At 42.3% G+C, this 24,755-nt stretch overlaps 1 protein-coding gene across 1 annotated transcript in view; it reads left to right on the top strand.

The window, feature by feature from the left end:
* The first annotated feature begins 539 nt into the window (after positions 1-539).
* Positions 540-24,755, top strand: part of RTTN (rotatin) — a 108,542-nt gene continuing 84,326 nt past the window's right edge. The window contains exons 1-14 of the mRNA XM_066623576.1: positions 540-598; positions 2,175-2,261; positions 5,335-5,425; positions 6,934-7,048; positions 7,827-7,977; positions 8,998-9,163; positions 10,575-10,756; positions 11,694-11,809; positions 12,788-12,958; positions 18,788-19,000; positions 20,216-20,328; positions 20,918-21,044; positions 22,225-22,350; positions 23,411-23,527. Coding sequence (XP_066479673.1) covers positions 2,234-2,261; positions 5,335-5,425; positions 6,934-7,048; positions 7,827-7,977; positions 8,998-9,163; positions 10,575-10,756; positions 11,694-11,809; positions 12,788-12,958; positions 18,788-19,000; positions 20,216-20,328; positions 20,918-21,044; positions 22,225-22,350; positions 23,411-23,527 — 1,716 coding nt within the window. The 5' untranslated portion in view covers positions 540-598; positions 2,175-2,233. The remainder of the gene's footprint in view (positions 599-2,174; positions 2,262-5,334; positions 5,426-6,933; positions 7,049-7,826; positions 7,978-8,997; positions 9,164-10,574; positions 10,757-11,693; positions 11,810-12,787; positions 12,959-18,787; positions 19,001-20,215; positions 20,329-20,917; positions 21,045-22,224; positions 22,351-23,410; positions 23,528-24,755) is intronic.

Below are 24,755 nucleotides of genomic sequence, written 5' to 3'. Positions count from 1 at the left end.
GATGCTTGGTCCTGAGAAGTGTATGTTAACAATATTAGAACTAGCAAAGAATCTTAGCAACCATATTCACTTTTAAAAATACTTATGTATTTTCTGCTTAATGAAAAATTTGGGTGCAGAGATATTGAAACAGACTGCCTTTTTTCTTCTGTTATGGTAGATTCCTTTAAAAGTGTTTTCAATATGCATATATTGAATGTGTGCATTGATACATGGTTAAGTTGGGGGTTGGGAACTGCATTACTGAGAATTGAAACTGTACTATTTGCAAATCTGCAGAAAGTGAACCTTCTGAAAGTTGAAGTTTGAGTTAAATGTTCAATATTTTCTTGTGTCCTTGAAAGCTGTGAAAAATTTCCTCTTCCTAGTCTTTGAAACCTGTCATTTTTTGTAATTTAGCACCCATCTGCCGTTGAGCAGCTTGTTGGGATTGGGGCAGTGGAGTTCTTCTCCCAGCTTCGTCAAAATGTGGACCCAAATCTGCAGGCCATAATAGATGGGATTCTGGATGGGCTATTCCTGCTACCTTCTGAAATATCTACTGATTATCAGGCAGTTCCTGATAATGCTCAGTCTTTGCCTCCAGTGGCTAATCCTGGTAAATTGCACCTTTCTCATATTTTAGGAAAAATGCGTGTCATGTATCTCTTTGAGGCTATCAACCTGACTGAGATTAGAGAATGAACTCAGAGATATTTTGTGTAAACTAAGATCACAGTTTAATTACATATGCTAACTTGGTTCAGCAAAGTTTAACCAAGCCAAATAGTGCTATTTTGTTAAAAATATTGATGTTTATAACTTGTGAACAAATGTGTTAGAAAATAACAAATGCTGTACTGAATGCTCATGTATTGTCTTATAAAGGCCTTGTGAAATGGTTCTAGGCATTAGGGGCTGTTTGTCAACAAAGCTTACATAAATTATCTGCCAAAATCAAGATTTATTTGTTCCTATTGCATTTTGGTTGCACTTAAATTCTGTAATGTTTATTTACAATCGTCAAAGTACTGTAATACCAATAGGGACACTTACAATCTTTTTGGAAGATAAAAGTTGCTAATTTATCATAAGTGAGCATAACCTGCAATGATGCTGGTTTGGAATCCGCATTTCTTTACCTGTATGCAATATAGTCACAGTAAGGTTTCATGCACTACTGCTCAAGGATTTTCTATGCTGTTAACCTGAAACTAGCCATGCCTTGCTGGTAGGTCTTATGGTTGTGTCCTTATAGAAGATATCTAGGAAATGTGTACATCATGTGTGCTACAAGTAAACTCTTGTAGTCTTCCACTAACTGTCAAAGGGACAGTGCAACAGTTAAAAGAACAGTACATTTCTGATGGAAATTCCTGACTTAAATGCAGAATTCACACTCCATTGAAGAACAACTTGCACATCATGTACAGTAGTGGAACATGCCCTGAGTGCCAGCTTGCATTCTGCAGATTCTTATACTCTGCATATATGCAAAGCTTGGTGATGCATCAGCAGACTTTGTTATGGAGTACATTCCTCATCAGTACTGTTATTGTTCACTGATTAATCCATAAATTCTGGATGTGCTTAGTAGGAAGTGCAAGGTGTGCTTCTATTCAAGCATTTTTAAATGCTAATTTGCACATGCGCTATGCAGCATATAAATTACAGTGTGTGCACCATTAGTGGCCATCAGGGATGGTTATTCAGTTTGGTTAATGGAAAGATTAAATTTGGGTGCTGGCAGGGCAAGGACCACTAGGGTTGAGCAACTTTCAGGAACATATAACTTTCCAATTCTGAAATTTCACAAATAATGCAGTAGGTTTACTCCTGTCACCACCTAGGAAATATAGTTTTGCCAAATGTAGCATGCAACTTTGCAATGAGTACATTACCTGTTTGCAAAGCAAGCCCAAATTAAAGATTTAAATCATAAATAGCTTAAGGTAGAGAATTAAAAGGAAAATAGTTTGCTATCTTATGAAATGCTATTGTGGTTATAGAAGAACCTTTCAACTCATTTTTTTCTGTGTAGCACTCTTCTGCTAGATCAGAAAGGACCATTTGATAACCAGGAGAGATTTTCTGCCTGAGAAAGGGCACTTTTGGATCCAAGCCATACGTAAGAATTAAGCTGTATATAGAATTGAGGGGATGCTATTATTTTACTCTGGCTTTATATTTTTAAGCGTTGTCCCAAGAGGTAAATCCTGGTTACTTTCTGCAAGACAAAAGTAATTTGCAAGGGATGGGAGTCCCACCAAAACAATTAGCTGGTAAGTAAATGGAATATCTGTTGCACAAGTTAATGTATGCTTAACAGAATTTTATCCCAATATATCTTTGTGATGGAGCAAGATTGGGAAGCAGTAAAGTTTCAATATTTCCTAAAAGCTACTATTTTTATTTGGATTTTTTGTACTGGTGAAGAAGATAATTTAACTGTATTGTACTTATGGCCCAGGTTATGGGGGGGGCTCCTCCCTTGTACTCACAGTACCACCTTCCTGATTCTCAGGGTTGTTCCTCTCCATCCACTTGGGAAAGATCTTGCTGCTTGTCCTAGGGAGCCGTCCCCATTGCTTCAGTTTCTCTTTGAGAGGGGAAGAGGTTATATGGTACCTGGTTCCACCACCTTGGGTTACTGTCTCCACCAGTGACTGTGGAGACAAAGCCCTCAACCTTGCATTCTGCTGCTATTGCCTCATCACCGGCGCTGTCTTAACCCTTTATACTGGAGCCTGTCTTATGGGCAGGTGAGTCCTACCCGTTTCCCATTCCAGAACCCACCTCCCTAGGATCCCTATTGTCCCAGCAACCTAGAAGCCTGCCTTGGGAGAGGCAAAAGTAGTCACAGGACCCAACTGTGGCTCACCCACTCGCTGCAGTGCTTGCAGCAGGGTAATGTGACTGGTTTGGTAGCAGTGTACTACTAGATTGTGTAGGTGACCTTGGCACAGAGCTCAGTGGCTGTACCTGAGAAGGTGGGCTTAAGGATAGGAGGGGGAAAGCAGTGCTGCTCACAGAGATAAGGAATGATGAGACATTTTGAAAGTGCCTCTACAACGAAAGTGGAAGCTATCCGCATGAGTTGACTTAACACTCACACAGTTGTTAGTGACATATGTCTGCGGGGGAGACATATCGAAGGCATCCGCCCACGTCAACCCCACAGATATGTCGAGGGCAGATTTTGAGCCAGCAATCATGGAATTTTCTATGACCCTCAGATAAGTCGGGGGTTAAACTAAGGGCACTGTCTGACTATAGTTTTGTCTGGTTTTATCCGAGGCCAGATCCTGAAAAATAACCTACCGCTAATTGTTACCTAAGAACTGTAACCTAATTTATTAAAAACATAGTAAAAGATCATAAGATACATTTTTATTCTTTTTTAAATTCTGGTCTTCACCACCTTTTTGTAAACACTATTGGAGTAAGTCCACTGTAAACGACATACCAGTAAAACAGTGGTTCCCAACCTGGTATTCATGTACTCCCACGGACACTCAACAGGACCTTTAGGGGTAATAGAAAAAGAATGACAGAAAGGCAGAAAAAAGCAGGCCATGCTCCAGAATGCCTTGCAAGGCAGGAATGCCTTGCAAGGACCAGCAAGGCAGGAAGGGAGGTAACTAGTTGGCTGTGAAAGCCCCATCGAGAGCTAGTTTTTGGTCATCAATTCATCTATGAACCAGTGATTGAAAACCAGCACAGTAAAAAAGCTGAAACATAATATGAAAAGTGATCAATCACCCAGAATTTCTCAGCACACTTCTGGTGCAAAACAGTGCAAAGGCAGAGTCTTCTGTTCTTCAAACAGATGAAAATGTGATGAAAACATGAAGTCTGGGCTTTCATATGGAGGAGATGAAGGCTTGTACTATTAATTACAAACATTTTGCTAATATGAAGGGTACAATTTATGGAAATGGGCTGCTAAGGGATATGCAAGTGGAAAAGGTTGGGAACCACTGCAGGAGAACCATGAATCAAATCCACCTTTAAGGTGGACATGAGGAGAACCATGAATCAAATCCACCTTTAAGGAGTCTGGTGTGTTAAGCCAGAAGTTCTACATACAGCATGCAACCCATAACACAGAACTGAGAGTGTGCAATTCAATTCACAACAGATGAGATATTTGCAACCCTTTTTACTCAGAAGTAGACCCACTTCTTTCCATGGGTGTTATTCTTAAATAATGGTGCACTGAATTGTAGCCTGAGAAGGAGGGTCCCATCCTGGTGTTTCCAAAACCAGATCTGCTTTGCAAGCATTTGCTAAGCAGAACCAGGCTGCAGCAGAAGGAAGGAGAATAAAAGGTTAACTTTGGCTTGAATGTCCCTGGAAAGTAACTGTAGCAACTGACAGGTGCCTGCCTGAGCTGAGCAACAGAAACTGTTCAAAGGTGGAAGGCTCGCCCTCTGATTGACCCGGAGATAAGGCAAAGTGAGAATTGGAGCTTGATTACTTGGCAAAAATTTCAAATACTAAAAATAACCTGAAGAGGTAGGAAAAGGCTAATGGGCTGGAAGCCTAAAGACAAAAAAGAATGGTGCTGTATAGGCATGAACTGAAAACAGGAGTACAAACTCAAGTGTAGGCAAAAGAAGCTTGAGAGCAAATGGACAGAAAACTGAGGTTTGACAGCTGGGAGGACAAGATTAGAGTTGGTACCAAGCTTCTAGTTTGATCAATTACTGCATATTTTAATTCAGTTGTTTTCTGTTAAATTTCAACAAGCCACAGTTCTCAAACCTGGGTTAAAAACCAGAATCAACTATAGTTTCTTTCAGTGTCACATCTGAATACAGCCAGAGTCAGAAACCTAAATAATCAAAAGTTGTTTTTATCATCATCCCAATCATCCTATGGAACAGAGGACTGTGGGAAATTTGCAACATAATTTTGGTTCACGAACAAAGTATTAATCTAAAAATAACCTCTTAAATGCTTTTGGTCAACTTTTTCTGAAGAATCAGCTATTGTTCAGTTTGTTCAGTAACTAGTCTAGTCTAGCTAGTTGTGTTCGATATTCAACCTCATGCTCTTATTTTTCCTGGTCTGTCGGAAAACTGAACAAGGATAAAACATGCATGCATATATAACACAAACATATAAGAGCATATAATACCCCTTATCATGGAATATTAAGCTATTTCTGCCCAATGTTGCATATGTGGAACAGGGATCAAATGTGTACACCTGTAGGCTGGTCAGAAATGAGTTAATGAAATGGGATATTAGTGACATTAGAAATTGTAGGTTTTGAATAGTGAAAAAGTATTTTCCCCTGTAATTGGATCTAATTGGATGCAACAAATGCAGTATTTCTTTTTTCTTCAGTGAAACACAGCGTGAAGTGTCTGAAGTTTTCAACATTTCCCTGGTTATCCCTGACCACAACAGATAGACATGTACTTTCATCAAGTGAAAGGTACATAAAACTGTATTCATATTTATTCCCATGACAAACAGTTTTGTCTGGCAAGGGTTTATTTTTGTAATGTTGGTGTGGGGAGGGGTGGTGGTGATTGAAGCTATGTTGATCACTAGCTTTGGGGCAGATTATGAACAATTCTTAAGTTGCTGTGCCAATCAAGAGGTTGAACTCTGTGCATACTCCTTCAAAACTGCAGAGTTATGTTTATTTTCCCATGCCACTGTACAAAGCCCATATACTTTGGATCCAACCTGCCTGTGCGCTTACAAGTTCCATTGATTTCAATGGGAGTCTTGAAAGAGAGCAGCCGCATGAGCCAAACACACAAGCCCCTTTATGGCAAGGGTTTGAATCCCTGTGGTGGCATTCATCAGCTAGAAGGAACTCTTTTGCCATGGAACAACTAGGGAATTACTAGGGGAGTTGTAATAACACTCAAGCAAAGCAGGATGCTGGTAGCTCTCTGCATAAAGGTACAGGCTAGGAGCCAGACAAGTTGGGTTTGACCCCAGCAAAGGAACTTGCCATAACCAGCAAAGCACTCATGTTTAGCGTGATTGACCAGAAACACCTATGCCAGGAACAAAAGAGGGGAAGGCTGGTCTAGAACCCGCACTAGCTACTCGCCAGAGTTGCCGCCTAATTACCCTGCCACAGCCAGAGGTGGGCAAAGAGCACCCCATATCGTGTTTTACAACTTGCATCATTGCAAACGGGCACACCTGTCTGGGAGGTCATAGCTTGTGGACCTATGCGAGTGAGTATTGTGTGGGCCAATGGGTCTGCCCAGCTAACCACAACTGCACACACCCCTGCCTATGGTATCATTGCTGTGACCTGCTGGCATGGTTGTTGGCATACTGCCTTCCCCGACCCCTTGCCACTCTTTGCCTCATTGTCCAATGGCAACAGAGAACAGGGGGCTCATGATCATAGAGGAGCGTTTCCCCTCCGTGTAGCTCAAGGAGTCACAGAGTTAGGATGCTGCAGACCCTGAGTGAGCAATGATGCATCCCTGGAAAGCAGAAAGGATTGAGATGAGTTTTTGGTCAGTCTGTGGCATTTGCCAAGGGAGTAGTTCTCAACAGAACTTTGTTGTTCTGTTGAATTGTTGAGAACTTTGCAATTGTTTCCCTTGCAGTACAAATTCTATCAGAGCTGTATTGGCTCTTCTTGAGGTTGTGGTAAATGGCTCTGTTGATTTTTAAGTCTGAACCAAAATGAAGTGCAATCTTTTCTCTTCATGATCACTTGGAGCAGGGATGGGGAAGAAAGTCTTGGCATGCTCAGCATTTGTTGCTGCAGACAAATGCTAATCACAGAGAAGGGGGACAGTTAAGTGCACATATTGATGTGTTCCCGGGAAACTCTCATGGAAGATGTGGGGATAAGGTACTATATAAATCAGTTTTAAACCATGTCACTGAAATAATAGAACAGAAGTTGATAGTGGCTTTGCCAAGCAAGTTCCAGTGATCACGTTTAAATGTATACCCTTTTAGTTCATTGAGGAGCAAAAATCGCAGATTGATTTGGAATACATGTGAGCTCCTACAAGATGTTATCATGCAAGACTTTCCCGCTGAGATCTTCCTTCAGAGACCCAAGATTATTAAGGTCAGTGATGTTGTCAACTAAAGCTGTTTGTTGTGTTAAGAGTTTGGGCTGGTTCCTTGTTTCTATGTTTGAAAACCATTTTTACATGGTTTTGTAAATTTTACCCCTGGCACAAGGCCAGCAGTTCATGAGGCTGGGTAAAGCTGCTCCTTCAGCTGGCAGGCTGGAGAGAGGAAGCAACAAATTTGCAGGGAGTACCATGTTCCTGCCCACCTACCATGCACTTGCCCACTGCTTTACTGGGCTGCTGATGCTCTGGGCTGTTTCCACTTGCCTGAAGCTATGCAGGGCTCAAATTCCAGCTGCAGACTTTAGAAGGTGTGATTGATGTAATTCTTGTAAGTGATTATGATGGCTTTTATGTATCTAGCCCATCATTTGGAGAAGCAAATTGCCTATATAGTCTCTTACAATGGATCATCCTATCCTAATCCTGAAAATGGCTGAGCCAATTCTAAACAAAATAAAGGGGCAGTTCTGCATGCTTCAGAGCAAAATTACATGTTTTGATCTTGTTCTGCCTACCTATTCTCAAGGTCCATCAGCAACACTTGGTTGATACCACAGCAAATTAATAAAGGCGGTGCTGGTAAGTGAAACTGCAGTGGTGAGAGCTATATTTGAGCATATTTTAAACTACATTGTACAACAGACATGCATGTGAATATCTCTCAGAACCAAATCTCAGGTGTCTGATTCCATGATGCAACATAATATATTGGGCCAGTGCGTACATGTTTCAATTATGTTTCATAACTGAGCATTTTGTCTGTTATAGAGTCTTCTGCTTCTAATGACGCTGGCTTTTGGAGGAGATGGGCAACATCATCTGGCTTTGCAGGCCATCTTGTGTCTGCAGCAGTTATGTGTCTTGCTAAGGAACCGGCTTAATTTCCATAGAGATCCAAGTTTTGTCTCAAGTGAAACAGGTTTGTATAAAGTTTGGAGAAAATGGCTCTCAGCCATTAACCAAACCTTTGTTTTTTAATTTCTTAAGTAGGCTAGACAGCTGTGTTCAGCTCATATGGTTTTTACTAGTCAGAAAAACAGGTGATTGGAATTTAGGCTCTGCTTGCTTTCTGCTCCACTGCTCTTACAGAGCTTCTTCATCCTGAGATGAGCAATTGCAATTTATTCAGGAACATAGTGGTAGTCCTGCTAATTCATACCAAATGTCCATTTAGTTCAGCATATTGATTTCCACAGTGGCCAGCTAGATGCCTCCGTGCACCCCCCCCCCCCACCATCCAATATATTTGGAGATATGCAGACTTTAAACATGAAGGATCCTGACTAATAGCTAGTGGTAAGCAAAGTTCATGGAAAGATGATTGAATTACCTTTTCAAAGTCCTTTAACTCAGTGGTTCTCAAACTAGTGGGTCGTGACCCACCAGTTCGTGTAAAGGTTTGACCCACCTTTACCTTGGTATGAAGTAGCAGGACTACCACTATGTTCCTGGATAAATTGCAATTGCTCATCTCAGGATAAAGAAGCTCACAAAGGGGAGAGGCAGGGAAGCGATTCCCAGGATTCACACTCCAGGATTCACCAGGATAATAATCAGTGATGTTCTGCTCGCCTCTCATAAGATGCTGTGACAGCTGTTGTATGAGTTCAGCTTGCAGTATTGCAGCTAAAGTCACTGGTGGAATCATGCTGTTTGTTTGTGCCTTATCAGTGTTAGATTCACCTACACATACTTATGGATATAAAAGGAATAAGTCTGAATTATCTCAATGAAGTTGCAAAATTCTTTAAGACTATTCATACTCTCCAGAAGTAAGCACCACTGGTCAAAGTGAACTGAACACACCACTGTTGATTCACAGTTTTAACATTTGTTCTTGGCAGCAGATTAACAGTATATTTCAAAAAAAGAAGTACCTTGTATTTTTCATGTTCGTGGCCAGCTGGGTTTTGATAAATACAGTATTATGTTGCAAAAGGTATGGTTTCCCAGAATTCCTCAGTGTCGTACAGCCAAGAAGTCAGAAGACTTGCTCAATCTCGGAATCCGTCTCCTGGAAGTAGTAGTCCTCGACCTTCTGTGATAGGGCGTACGGGTCAGCGTCCCAGAGGTGATGGTCAAGATTGGGATGCAGTATCTTCCAGGTGAGAAAGTGAAGGTGACTTTTTTTTTAATACGGTGGGGAATTAATATAATTGTCACTGTACATCCTTGGAAGTCCTGTATATTGTACAGTCTCTGTTTTAAACAGAGACTTGCTCTGTGTTAAATGTTACTAAGTTTGAAACTCTGACAATCTTAGTATAAAGGTACACTGTATGTATTGATTTTGGCTACTTGGATACAAGAGCTCTTCATATGCCACCAGATAAAGATGTGAAGTTTCTCTTTTGAAGTGAATGAGAAAACTTGCATGTTCAGGAACTTCCAGCCTACAACAAAGTTCATATAAAATTTTGTGTTGGGGTATATGCATTCTGAGTCTCATGCCAGTGGCTTGCTTACATGTCTTCACCTTAGAAATGAAAAGCTGCTTTACACCAAAATAGGGCATGATGGTTTCATGATATGTTCAACAACAATTCTGTGATCACTACTCTCGAAACAGAATTATGCATCTTTTTTTCTAGCAACCTTGCAACAGTAGTTGTTATATTTTATTCGAAATGTAATTTTAATTGAAATAAGTCTGTGAAAGAGCATCTGTGTTGCATACAAAAGATTTTAGATTTAGTTTCTGGTTTCTCTGAGAAGGGCAGAGAAGTATTTCTGTCCATAACCTTGGAGAGCCACTGCAAATTAGTGTTGATAACTGCGCTAGATGGACTAATGGTCTGACTTGGAATGCAGAAGCTTTCTGTGCTCTTCCCATCAGTGAGTGGCAGCCTCTTTATGGGAAGTTATAAGCCATAGACTTGAAATAATTTTCTTGGCAGTTCCTACTTAAGAACATAAGAACAGCCCCACTGGATCAGGCCATAGGCCCATCTAGTCCAGCTTCCTGTATCTCACAGCAGCCCACCAAATGCCCCAGGGAGCACACCAGTTAACAAGATACCTGCATCCTGCTGCCCTCCCTTGCATTGGTATTCTGACATAGCCCATTTCTAAAATCAGGAGGTTGCACATACACATCATGGCTTGTAACCCATAATGGATTTTTCCTCCAGAAACTTGTCCAATCCCCTTTTAAAGGCATCCAGGTCAGATGCCATCACCACATCCTGCGGCAAGGAGTTCCTCAGACCGACCACACGCTTAACATGCACATTGTGATTGCAAGCCATGTGGTCAAAAATTCTTACTGAAAGTAAGATGGACTGTGTGAAAGTTACACTACAGCTTCAGTCACTGCATCTTCTGCACAGTCATGGTGTTATGGGGAAGTTACACAGCTGTCAATTGTAGACAGATTTGAGAAGTAGAAGATCAGTGGAATGAATAGGTGTGACCTTGAGCTAAAGAATTTGCCAAGCCACGTAATCAGTCTGCTGTGAAGGAAGCGTGTAAGTTGTCAGATATATCTCGTGGACTGATATTGTTTGTTTTTTGTAGTAGAAGCAGTTCTCGTGCCAATGCAAATTCCAGACTATCTATGCATTCGCCTTTGGACATGGGCTTTATTGACCTCCCTGAACTAGAAAATGAGGACACTTTAGAGCTGCAGTTCCAACAGCTTAGTCTTCCTCAGTACTGTGTAGATGTCTTGGAGCATGCAGTGCCCCTTCTAAGAACAGGTAATTCAAACTGTAGAATTAGTTTTAATATCTGTGTGATAGGAATTCTGCATCGCAGGCTTCCATTTCATTGTGAGCAATAGAATTTTTGAATATTTGTTTAAAAAAATAAAATAAAACCACCACTGTTAACGTTCTGTAGCAGTGGTTCTTAAACTTTCAGCACCTGGGTCCACTTCTTAGAATGAGAATCTGTTAGGACCCACTGAAAGTGACATCATCAAGCAGGAAAATTTTTAACAATCCTAGGCTGCAATCCCACACTTACCCAGGAGTAACTCCCGTTGACTGTCCTTGTTAAAAGCATATGCATATAGTAGCTTGTTAAACGTACAGATGTGTAACATTTCCCCAAATGCAGTCACATACCATAGTAGCATGGTAGAAGTCTAATATATTAAAAATAAAATATTGAAACAAAAATAAAATATAGAAATGAATGGGGACCCGCCTGAAATTTGCTTGCAACACACCTAGTGGGTCCTGAAACACTGTTCCATAGCTGTGTATGAAAAGGATAAGCAACAAAGGACTTGCACATGTTGACCCATAATGAATTCATGTGCATTCTGTGGGCTTTCTGTAGAAAACTCAGTTTTCCTTTTTTTTTCTAACCACCCTTCTATGATCTTGATGAGTGTAGTTGTTTTTGAAAGGTGGGTGGGAATCTGAGTGGGAAACTAATTTTTGTTGATGTTTAGGGCTCAGACTGTATGCCCCTCTTTCCTGCCTTTTATGGTTTTGGATGTGTCATTTGTGACCTGGCCCTACTAGTTTGCCTTCTGGAAAATAGATGGTGTAGCAGGGAATATGGTGTTTAACCATAAATGATTTATTTAGAATATGGGGTTCATGTTCCACTTCTCTCTTGTATTCAAGTTGTGTGTTAATTAATAAGAAGGAACATCACTGCTAATATCCTTGTGTGAATTTCCAGGTAGCAAGAGAGTGACCATACAAGTTCTTGAGTTGCTTGCTGAAGATCTGTTGCTTATTGCTGATGCTGTGTCACAAGATGTTTGGGAAGACAGCAGTCTCTTTGGATTAGAACTTGTGAGAAAATTGTTTTTTTTCTTTGATCTTTAATGATACTAAACAGTTGACTTTCACATCAGTAGATCGGACACTTACTGCATTTATTTCATCAAAGCTTCTAGCCCACGTGAAGGAGTTAGAACAGGCAACAAGAAAGTGTAGCATTTTCTGTTTTCTATTTTTTTTTTATCCAATCATTCTCCAATATCAGTGGAAAGTCCATGAAATGTGTTAGGTCAGGGGTCTCCAAACATTTTGGCCAGAGGGCCGCATGAAATATCTGGCAAAGTGCTGAGGGCCGGAAAAAAATTTAAATATAAAATTTAAAAGAATAAATTAGAGATGGAACTTAGATGAATGAGTGGGCTCATTCACTCAGTCTCTCCGGCCCTCAGAACACCCTCCAGATGCAATCAGAGCACAGCTCTGGTCATGTTCAGTCGAGTGGACCAGAGGCTTTCAGGGGACAAGAGGCTGGCCATGGGCCAGGTAGAAGCTCCCTGCGGGCTGCATCTGGCCCCCAGGCTAGGGTTTGCAGACCCCTGTGTTAGGTGAAAGAAAAAGAATTCTGCTCCCACCAAGGATGATGAGTCCTGCCATATCACTTCCAGTGTTACTCGATTTAGCTGTTCCCTTCCTTTAAAAAGGAGGGTTTTTGCAACTGGGGTACCACTCCTGAGAAGATCCTGTTATAGATATTACTGTCTGGGCCTAAGAAATATGATACAGGAATTTTCCATGTAACCTCCTAATTCTTGGGACGGTAAAAATAACTTACCTTCCGAATTTCTTGTGCACTTGTATAGAATAATCCTCAGAAAGACATGAGGGTGTCATTGAAATAGGCCTAAATATGTTGAGGTTTGGTTTAAAAAAAAAATACATATGCAGATTTATTTTCTCATTGAAAAATAAGGTAAAGAAACAAGTCACTAAGATGTTTAATATTCTAAAATATTTTATAGTCTTCTAATTCTGATTGTTTTTCATTTTCAGAAAGAAAAGCTGCTTGGAGTCTTGGAGTCATTAGGTGAAAGCATTTTCTACCACAGAAATAACACAAATTCAGAGCAACCAGAGCTTGTGTTAATTCATCATAGAATGGCTTTTGTTAGCATTTCACTTTTCACAGTTCGACTGCTGCAAACACTTCTTCCTGTAGAAAAGGTAAGCCACCACTTCCTGTATACATTAAAGATGGCTTGCTAAAATTACCATAGACTTTTAAAAAATACTTTTTTCAGTCATATCTGGTGGTACTGAATTAAAACAAAAATATCAGTTGTGGATGCTTCCCAGTGATTCTTTTGAGTAGTATGCTATTTCCTTCTTTCAGGAAATAGTTTGAAATGTATTTTCATTTGAGCATCATATTCTAATTTTCGGTACTGCTTTGCCTCCTCATAACAAACCAGGGACACGTTTGACTGCTGTGTAGGGTGATGATGTGTGAAAACCCACTGAATTAGCCAGGAATGTGAACAAGGCAGAAAAATTGACAAAATGTAATTCGCTTGTTAAAAGTCAAAAAGAAAAGGAATTAAAGTGGGAAGCCAAAGGTGGGTAATAAAAGTACAAGCAGGCTGATGGAAAATGCCTGAGCTTGGCTGGAAAGCGCAATGAAAAGGTTTGATCAAATAGATGTATGTATTGGCAACCTTCAGTCTCGAAAGACTATGGTATCGCGCTCTGAAAGGTGGTTCTGGCACAGCGTCTAGTGTGGCTGAAAAGGCCAATCCGGGAGTGACAATCCCTTCCACACTGGGAGCAAGTGCAGTCTGTCCCTGGTCTGTCTCCCTGGCTATGGGCCTTCCTTCTTTGCCTCTTAGCCTCAGACTGTTGGCAAAGTGTCTCTTCAAACTGGGAAAGGCCATGCTGCACAGCCTGCCTCCAAGCGGGCCGCTCAGAGGCCAGGGTTTCCCACTTGTTGAGGTCCATCCCTAAGGCCTTCAGATCCCTCTTGCAGATGTCCTTGTATCGCAGCTGTGGTCTGCCTGTAGGGCGCTTTCCTTGCACGAGTTCTCCATAGAGGAGATCCTTTGGGATCCGGCCATCATCCATTCTCACGACATGACCAAGCCAACGCAGGCGTCTCTGTTTCAGCAGTGAATACATGCTAGGGATTCCAGCACGTTCCAGGACTGTGTTGTTTGGAACTTTGTCCTGCCAGGTGATGCCGAGGATGCGTCGGAGGCAGCGCATGTGGAAAGCGCTCAGTTTCCTCTCCTGTTGTGAGCGAAGAGTCCATGACTCGCTGCAGTACAGAAGTGTACTCAGGACGCAAGCTCTGTAGACCTGGATCTTGGTATGTTCTGTCAGCTTCTTGTTGGACCAGACTCTCTTTGTGAGAGACTCTCTTTGTGAGTCTCTTTGTGAGTCTCAGACTCTCTTTGTGAGACTCTTTGTGAGTCTCTTTGTGAGTCTCAGACTCTCTTTGTGAGTCTGCTGGAGAGAAGGTGGAGTACCTCAAGACATGAGGGATGCAAACATCATCACGCTGTACAAGAACAAAGGTGACAGGGGTGACTGCAACAACTACCGCGGCATCTCTCTCCTTAGCGTTGTAGGAAAGCTGTTTGCCCGAGTTGTACTAAAGAGGCTCCAGGTACTTGCAGAGAGCGTCTAACCAGAATCGCAGTGTGGATTCCGAGCCAACAGGTCCACCACTGATATGGTATTCTCCCTTAGACAACTGCAGGAGAAATGCAGAGAACAACGACAGCCACTCTTTATAGCCTTCATAGATCTCACAAAGGCTTTCGACCTGGTCAGCAGAGACGGCCTCTTCAAGATTCTCCCCAAGACTGGATGTCCACCCAGGCTCCTCAGCATCATCAGATCTTTCCACAAGGACATGAAGGGCACTGTTGTCTTCGATGGCTCCACATCAGACCCTTTTGACATCCGAAGCGGAGTGAAGCAGGGCTGTGTTCTTGCACCAACCTTGTTTGGGATTTTCTTCGCTGTCCTGCTGAAGCAGGCCTTTGGAACTGCAACAGAAGGCATCTATCTCCGGACCAGATCAGACGGAAAGCTCTTCAACCTCTCCAGACTGAGAGCAAAATCCAAAGTCCAGCTGAAATGTCTGCGTGACTTCCTCTTTGCCGACGATGCAGCTGTCACTACCCACTCTGCCAAAGATCTCCAGCAGCTCATGGATCGTTTTAGCAAGGCCTGCCAAGATTTTGGACTGACAATCAGCCTGAAGAAAACACAGGTCATGGTTCAGGATGTGGACTCACCTCCCTGCATTACAATCTCTGAGCATGAACTGGAGGTTGTCCATGACTTTGTGTACCTTGGCTCAACGATCTCCGACACTCATTCTCTCGATACCGAGCTAAACAAGCGCATCGGTAAAGCAGCTACCACGTTTTCCAGACTCACAAAGAGAGTCTGGTCCAACAAGAAGCTGACGGATCAAATAGATGCAGTAACAATTAATGCCTTGCAAATGCAGCTGGGATGCCACTCAAAAGACACGGCCCCCCTCCCCCAAAACGTTTCATCCCCATGTTAAACCCAAGGAAGCTGCAAATAGGCTGGAGTAAATTACCAAACCAGGAAAATAACCTAATTCCTTAATGCAGTCCCAGCTTGATGCTTCCTAACTTAAATTGCTTACTCCTTGCTCAAGGAGTCCCAGTCCTTGCATTTGCAGGTTGCATGTAGTGCTTCTCTCTAAGCTCCCAACAAATGGGTCACTCAGTGACTTCCTAGATGTTGGAATACATTACAGCTTGCATGACTGGTGCTATCAGGTCACCTGATTTGAGGAGTTGAACCCATTTCGCCCCTCCATTGCACCCCTTGGCCCTATACAGACAGTTTTGCTACTCAGTGGCAAGGCAGCTCTTTTTGCTAGGCAGAAAAGTGTCATGAATTTTCTGAATCCACATCTAGCATATGGTGTCTGAGAATGCCCTGTGTTTGAAAAACACCAAAGTCCTGCCTGCCAGCAATGTTTCAGCCTTCTGAAACCTGCACAGGTGCTTCTAGGGACTAAGAATGTACAGAGAAATGAGCAAAAAATGAGAAAAAGGCATTCATATTAAATACACATTCTCTCTAGCTCTTGATCTATATATCAATGTATAATTTATGATTTTGAGCTCAGCAGATGGCTTGGTGGTTTTCAGTACAGATATGTACATGTGGGAAATATGTGGCCTCTGGGAAACCCTGGCCTCTGGGAAACCCTGGCCAGAAGTGGGAAACCCTGGCCTCTGAGCGGCCCGCTTGGAGGCAGGCTGTGCAGCATGGCCTTTCCCAGTTTGAAGAGACACTTTGCCAACAGTCTGAGGCTAAGAGGCAAAGAAGGAAGGCCCATAGCCAGGGAGACAGACCAGGGACAGACTGCACTTGCTCCCGGTGTGGAAGGGATTGTCACTCCCGGATTGGCCTTTTCAGCCACACTAGACTCTGTGCCAGAACCACCTTTCAGAGCGCGATACCATAGTCTTTCGAGACTGAAGGTTGCCAATACAAATGTACATGTTAAGAGCAACTTATCATAGATCCAATTATAAATTGTGAGAATAAATCTGCTGGATTTTGGTTTTCTCTCGGATCACTCACAGAGAATGTTGCAACTTCTGTAATTCCAGCAGTTTTACAGTGAGCACATCTGTTGCAACAACAAAAAATCATCAGTAAGTATAGAAATGTAGATTTAGTATGCTGTCTGCCACCTGGAGGCTGAAGAGAAGAATGTTATGAGTCAAACTGTGTTTCAGTTTAATCTAGAAGAGCTTTATGGCTCTTTCACAACACAGTTCTACAGAGCCAAAATTCTGTGTGGGTGACAAGTGGGAATTGGTTGTGCTGTAGCCATGCTGTTCTGTGCAACTGGCAAGGTGGACTTATATCTGTGCACTAATATAGGTAAAGACAATAGTTATATTGTGGGTTTCTGAGTATTGTTGGTGCAATTGTGTTGGCACAGCAGAGACGCTGGCTGTGACATTCCTAAATATTGTATGGTGGATGGGCTGTAGTTATAGCACTTGTTTCAGTGTAAAATAACCTGTATTTCCTCGGTAATGGAAGCAACTAACAAGAATGTAATTGCATGCAAGTCACTTTATAAAATACAGGTCCAGCCTATTTATACACGGATTTTTTGTGCACGGATTTGACTCAACACGAATGGTCCTTGCAAATGAGAAGGAATGTGCTGATCCCTGGAGAAGGGGAAAAATGCATCCCTTTAAAAATCAGTTTTAAAAACTGAACAGTCCTTTAACAGCCTCCTTAATGAGAGAGAGAGAGGGCAGCAGGCTAACAATCCATCAATCCTTCTCTCTCCAGTGGCCCCTCCCTTCCCCCTGAGCACGTTTCCATTGATGAAAGGAGGGGCTGAGTGAAGCGGTTGGAGGAGGACGGATTGATGGATTGTCTTAATGTCTCTTACCTTAGAATCAAAAGTGCAGCAAAGCTGTTTTTAAATCACTGGAGCAAAGAAACTTTGTTTTTTAATTTGTTATAGTGTGTTTTTTGCCATCCATGTGAGTGCTTGTAACAGAACCCACTTGAATAGTTAGTCTCAGTCTGTAACCTTAACACTTATTCAGTGAAGGGCGCAATCCTAACCAACTTTCCAGCACTGGCATAACTGTGGCACTGGGGCATGTGCTGCATCCTGCAGTTGGGGGGCAGTCACGGAGGCCTCCTCAAGGTGAGGCAATGTTTGTTCGCTTACCTCGGAGTTGCATTGCCCGTATGTCAGTGCTGGAAAGTTGGCTAGGATTGCGGCCGAAATGATGCAATGCAATATTATTAAGACTGGCCCTAGTAAAGTGATATCAGGTGTCAGATCTACAAATGCTTTGTCCAGAAAAAGTTCCCTAAACAAGAATAAAGTTTTACATTTGAAATTAATTCTGATTCTGGACTATTGCAGGGTCTTTTACTGAGCCAGGAATTAAATAATTAGGGCACCAACCATAAGAATCTTTAACTTCTAAAGGATGGTGCAGACATTATATGCTAGACCCAGCTTATATAGGACTAGGAAACTTAACTACCATATTCAGTTCTGCTTGGAAGCTTACTGGTAGTGGAAGATTGAATGTACAGGGGAACATTCAGGGGCTGTATTTGTCCCTGTACCACCTGAATCCCCACCTCTGAGTGTGCACACACATGCTCTCTTTCCATGGAGGGTAGGTGAGTAAATGACCAGATGTGTCCCTGTTCCCTTTACTTACAAAGACTGCACCATGCAGCCTCCTCACCTCTTCCATTTGAACTTATGGGAGCTGGGGATGCTGGGAACTCAGCGGGCTTTATAAGTAAAGGGAAGGAGGGCAAGCTCCAAACTGCCTGTCTCTGCCTACTTGGTGCTTCATAAACACTAAGTAGGTGAGGAGAAGTTATTTAGAGCAGTGATAACTATCCCCTGCCTGACTGCTGCTACTTCAATCTTCCAACTTTCTGGGAACAAGTCAGAAGAGGTTTGGAGTATCTAGTGGAGCAGCATGTTGGAGAAGCCAGCAGAGAGATAGGTGGAGAGCTCATCTCTTTGCCATTCCTTCCAAGGGTGTCGCTCTACGTAACAATTTCAAATGCCTCATTGTTGAACTGCTCCAGGAATATTTATTCACATAAGGAGATGGGCTGCTAGAGTTTCTGAATAGTTGAAGACAACCCCACATGCGTTTGCCAAGTAGGCTTTTTAAATCCAAGCACTTGCAAATGAACTATTTCAGTGATAACAACCATAGTCTGGTACAGAAATGCCTCACTGTTGAATGATTTATATATGTTGAATCCTATCTTGGCTCAAATTCTGCAATATGTCTGCCTATCAGTTTGAATGAAACGTTCTTGCTTATCACCCTGGAAATCCAACTTTTGTGGATTTTTTTTCCTGAGGTAAACATGCATATACTCAAATTGTTGACAGGCTATCAGCAATTAATATTTAATCTCCTAATACTTATTCTCATTTCAAATGGGATTCCTCTCACTTTTGTTTCATTTTTCTTTTTCAAGGCCAGCAATGTTTTACCAGAGAGTTTACTGGCTGCTTTGTTTATCCTTTCTATGGACATGCCTTTCTCATTGGAGTATCCAAGTATTCATGAATCTGTTGCAGCCTATTTGGAACAAATGAATTTGGAAAACTACATTACTTATAAACAAGCTTCAGAGGCTGCCTATTCAGTTGAGTGTACCTGCCACTTTATGCAGGATGTCTGCAAAGAGGTAAGAGACGTCATCTGAGACAATTCATAACAAACCTACAGAATTACATGTAGATATTTTTTATTAAGATTTGTTCAATTTGCATTGAAAAGGGCACCAGTAATGCAATTAACAAGGTTCCTTCCAAGTCTTCCATGATAAAAACTTACATTGCTCAGTTCGAACTAGAGAGTGTGTTATGGTTAATGATAAGTGATTCAGGCTAGGAAGATTTAGTGCATGGGTGTCCAAACTTCTTGGCAGGAGGGTCACATAATCTCTCTGACACTGTGTCGGGGGACAGGAAAAAAGAATTAATTCACATTTTAAATTTGAATAAATTTACATAAATGAAAGAGATGGAACTTGTATGAATGAATGATGGTCTTGCAATAATTCAAAGCCTATAAAAGGCCTTGCACATAGCAAGGCGAGCCTTTCCTTTGCTGCCACTGCTGCATCACAGACATGAAACAGCAAGCAATGAAGGGAGCCCTCATCCCTCAGCTCACGCAAGAGGATAAACAGTTGGCCGTCATGCTGAGAGCAGTTGCATTGGGCCAGCGCGGGCTCCAGCAAGTTTCCAGAGGGCCAGAGGCTCCTTGGAGACTGGGGACTCCCCGCGGGCCAAATCGAGAGTCCTCGAGGGCCACAAGTGGTCCCAGGGCAGGGGTTCAGGCACCCCTGATGTAGAGTATCTACATTCTCTCCTGAAATAGCAAGAATGGAAGATACTTTATTTCTGTCTTGGGGGGGGGGAGAGGCCTAACAGTACCAAATGTCTGGTTCCCCATTTGTAAAAGTCAAAAGAAATTCCATTCCAGTATGATTGTTAAAGGGAAAAACTCATTGTCAATCAAATGAGAATATTTTTGTTAATATATCAAGCAGCTTAAATTGTGGCACCTCTATAAACTTACAGGTATTTTTCTGCTTGCTGTGTAGAGGAAGCAGATGTGATATTTGTATACTTTTATAGATATTGATTGCAATAGTATTAATCATGGAGAAGGATTCAATAAATGTCAATAAGATCTACTCAGGCTGAATGCTTGAGGATATTGGTGATGGTGGATCTGTGGCCAGGCTTGTGTGTGTGCTTGTGGCTTTTTAGAGGGTTGTTGTCTCTTACTTTAATTGGTCCATTCATCTGTTCAGAATAGAATTCTTGAATTTTTACTTAATGGTTTTAGGTATTGTCTTATCTGATACCGTGTTTTGGTGTGTATTCATTAGGGAGAAAAGAATTTTGTTGACTTGCTGGAGCTGGCAGAACAGGCTCTAAAAAGTCTTCCATATCATCAGTACTTTCCACTTCTCCCAGAATTAATCAACATTTGCTCAGACATGTAAGTACGTGACATCTGAACTTGCGTTATTTGAGAGAACCTGGTGCCATGATGCTAGATTTGAAGTACAGAAATCTAAATACTATGTAATATAAGTTGCATTGCATCCTTCATCTTACCTATTTACTTAGAAATAAATGCCATTGGTTAATGTGTGTTTCAATAGTGCCATGGATATACATGATGCATGTATTGCAGAGCAAAGCAAACATCTGCAAACATAAGCAAAGCACAGGCCCCTGCCACAAGGAGCTTACAGTCTTATTTTTTTATTGAGAGGTTAGCAGTAAGAGGAATGAAATTGGAGACAAGCTTATTTATGTCAGTCCTAAAATGTGTAAGCACTATTTACCACAGGGGTCTGATGGGGCTTACTTTCTAGTTAGTAGGCTGAAAATTCTTCAGCAACCATGCAAGTTATAGTGTAAGTTACTAAAAAAAAAAAAAAGTGAGAAAATAACTAAATTAGTCTTAAGCCCTTTAGCAGCTTTGCTGGGAGAGATCTGCACCTCCAAGTCTTAAAGAACTTGACTGTATCTGGTTTAAAGCAATTACTCTCTCCTTTCTATTGATTTGTTTCTATTTCAAGTTGGAAGTCTGCCCAAGCTAGCCCAGTGCTGCAGACTGAGAGTCAGAAGGTGCTTCTCCACCTGCTGTCCCACCCTCTTCTCAATGTGAGAACTGAAGCATATCGCTGCTGCCTGAAAATGGTGAAGGTTAGCATTTAAAATGCCTTGTATCTTCTTCAAATCCTTTCCCCAAGTATTCTAAACTCTGTTAACTGTGTATGGTATTTATTCTTCTAGTAAATGTTGTATGAGTTCATGTAGGGTTGCGTTTTTCAAAAACCACCTTAATGTTCAGTATGTGCTATCTGAAGTTAAGCTGGTCTGATGTGATTATGCCTTTATATGTTAGATTTTTTTTCTGTATTCTTTTTCTGTTTCTCTTCTCCATTTTCATAGTACACCACTTTGGGTATACAGGTGGTGCCTTATTATCTGTGGGAGTTCTGTTCCCAGAACCCCCACCGATGCAGAAAACCATGAATAATGAAACCTGTGGGTCAAGCATGCCAGGCCCTTTGAATACAAGCAGAGCAGAGCTCTGGTCATGTCCAAAGGGTGTTCTGAAGCCGCACATGACTGCCTGTAGCCTCCATGGGCCTCAAAGTGCCTTCTGCAGGCAAAAAAATGGCTACTTCTGATGTTTTTATGCCTTTAAAAGGTGTTCTGAGGGCCAGGGAAACCCTGTGCAGCCTTGCTGGCCCTCAGAATGCCTTTTAAAGGCATGAAAACTTCACTTCTGGTTTGGGGGCAAAAAGCTGAAGTAGTGTTTTTTGCCTGCAGAAGTCATTCTGAGGCTCACGGGTGGCTGTACGTGGCCTCCCCAGGCCTTAGAACACCTTCTGGACCCGATCGGAGCACAGTTCTGGTCACATTTGGACAGTTCAGATTGGACCTGATTGGGGCTCAACGCGGGTTGGGGGAACCCACATTGAGTCACATCTGTGGATAGTTAGGTACCACCTGTAGTTCCACCAGTTCACTGTATGTGTGTAAAAGACTTAGACCAGATAAACAGGGCAAACCTTCTGTCCCATAGATCTTCATTTTAGTGAATAGTCTCATTAGCTTATTAGATTGTTGGCATCCTTCAGTCTCAGAAGACTATGGTATCACGCTCTGAAAGGTGGTTCTGGAACAGCATCTAGTGTGACTGAAAAGGCCAATTAAGGAGTTACAATCCCTTCCATACTGAGAGCAAAAGCTTATTAGAAATAGCTTGATTATTGTGCATAGTCCAGGGAACTTAGAGCCATTCCTTCAGTGCATTAATTATTGTAATATCCTTGTCAATATTAAGATATTTAACTGTTTTACATCTTCCTTCTAGGAATGTTTAGGCATTCACAATATCACAAAACCTGTTTCTTCAGTTAGCCATGGTGTACATTTCCTGCTTCATCCTAAGGTTCTCTATGAAATCTGTAGTTTTGGCCTTCAGGACTCCCACCATGAGGTATTACATTTTGAACACTATAGTGTCTGTGTTAAAAGGAATTACTTACAAGTCCTCTAACTTCTTAAACCCCAGATAACCCCCCCTTTTTGTTTTTTAACCATGTTAAAGTCTTATGGGGAGCCAGCCTGATCCAAAGTATCCTTCATCCCAAAGAAAGGGTCTGTCAAGGTGGCTCTTCTTAGAATTACTTAGTACCTTAAAACAATGGTGCCTCTTTTGTGGGAGGGGAGAGAGGGAGTGAATCCCTGGAACATTCATGGGAGCAATATGTGTCCTTGTCCTTTGGAACTCCTTTCCTCAAGGCCTTTTGAATTCAAGATAACTTACTTGTTAAACATAGCATGTGACCGCGTATAGCAGCACACTGTGCTGCAGTAGTGACTGTAAAAGGACAAGGCAGATTGGTGGCAGCGAGTGAAAGAAGATAAAAATGAGTGCTTGCCATGCTGCTGCTCTCCTTGATGTGTTTGCTCCTGCTACTAGTTGAGAGGTGAACTCTCTGAGCTATGGACAGGGGGAGCAGAATCACTGACTACTGGTTCTAAGCCTTCACCAGATGTTTGCCAAACAAGCTGAAATCTTAAGAAATCATCAGCTTTGAAATGTTTTGTACTCAAAATGAAAACTAGTCAAATTCTCCAAGTTTTTTGCTGTGTTCATGAAAGCAAAGAATGAAGTATTGTGTTGAAATCCACCCTTCTGATGCGCTCAGCCTTCTCTGTAAGGGGTAAAAGCCAACTTTGTACCCCACCGTATGTCCCTTTCTTCACTGGGTGTAATGTTTTCTAAATCTGTTTTGAGGAGATAAAGAGCAAAAGGTATTTCTGTCAGTACTTTACCATGTAGGTGAATTGTGCAGTATCTTGCATTCTGCCTGAAGGCTGTTTGATGCTAACAGGAAGTGCGCAGTATAATACGTGTGTCACCACAGTCATGGTTTACACCAAATAATGTTGCACTTTTCAAGTCCCAAGCCGCAGCTTAATTTCCAAACCTGACATCAACAAATTGGTTTGGCTACTCTTTAGTGCACTCTTCCCTTCTTTCCTTAAAACAGGTATGCTCAGCTGCTACGTTTATGCTGATATATCTTCTTCAGGGCCGATTGATGATGGCAGCTGTGACCTGGAACAAGTTTATTGAGGCTCTCTATCCTGTTCTTCCAATTCTTCAGGTAATCTTAGCTTTTTGAAGCACAGTTTGTCTGGAGCTCAACTTAATCATTTTGCCAATAGGAGCAGCACTGATATTACACCATGGAAGGAAATATTTATATTTGTCAGCCCAGCGCTATTGTGCCAATGAAGCCATCCATAACTTGGGGAGCTGGTGTATTTGGCATTTTTCTCAGTGGTTATGCAGGATCTTGCTCTTTATGATAGGTCTGAATTCATGATTTATTACAGAGCCCTGATGAGCAAGGAATTTCTTCTATGTTCTGAAGTGTTTAGCTAGTTTAGCCTTCTTTAGAGATTGTCCCAGATTGTGTACATGAGTTTCCCAAGCATTTCAGTTGTGAAAATGCTAGTAGGGGGTGTCTTACAGCCCAATTCTGAGTTGCCCGGGGTGCACTGCTGCAGCAGTGCCAAGAACGACTGCCGCTGCATCCTGCTGCGGGTGGTGCCTTGGGAGAAGGGAACTCGGGAGAAGGGAAAGGTCGGCAGTAAAGTAAAGGCGTTTGTGTAGGTTGCTGAGCCCTGCACGAACAGACATGATCCAGTGGAGCTGAGCTCCATTGGACCCGCCTCCTGCCTCCCCACTCCCTCCCCCAGCATGCCTCCTGCTTGCCCTTTCTCTGCCCTTCACACACTTCCCCCCTCCCTGGAACACCTACTTCCTGCCCACCTCCCAGTCCCCGCTTACCATGCTGTGGCTCGGCAGTCCGTGAGACTGCCAAGCAGCAGAGGACGGGCTCCCACCCGGCACTAGTCCAGCACTGTCCAGTGCTGGGCTGGCAAGGGCGCTGGCCTGGCGGTAAGCCTCGCAGACGTGCCTTACAGCATGGAGCGCCAAGCTCAGGATTGGGCTCTTAGTTGTTCTGAGTGAAACACAGCAACCTTTTTGCAATATGATGCAGAAATGTTCACAGTTGGACAGCTCTCTGCTGGAAGCTGGGGGAACATGTTTCCACTTTTGAGACAACATTCTGTTGTCCTGATCCAGTTGGTTTCATTGCATCAGGATGTAGGCAGGAATGCACAGGCAAAGGCACCTCTTAACTGAAAATAAAGCACTGTATTATACCACTTTTCAACAAAAAGTTTACAAAACAGTTTAGAGAGAAAAGTCAAATAACTAATGGCTCCCTGTCCCTAACTAAAGGGCTCACAGTCTATAAAGATGCAAAAGAACAACGGCAGACAACCACTAGAAAAGGGACTGCTGGGGTGAGGCCAGCCAGT

Source organism: Tiliqua scincoides, chromosome 4, assembly GCF_035046505.1.
Source record: "Tiliqua scincoides isolate rTilSci1 chromosome 4, rTilSci1.hap2, whole genome shotgun sequence".
NCBI classification, from domain to species: domain Eukaryota; kingdom Metazoa; phylum Chordata; class Lepidosauria; order Squamata; family Scincidae; genus Tiliqua; species Tiliqua scincoides.
Note: the sequence above shows the minus strand (reverse complement) of the source record. Positions and strands in the feature narration are given on the sequence as shown.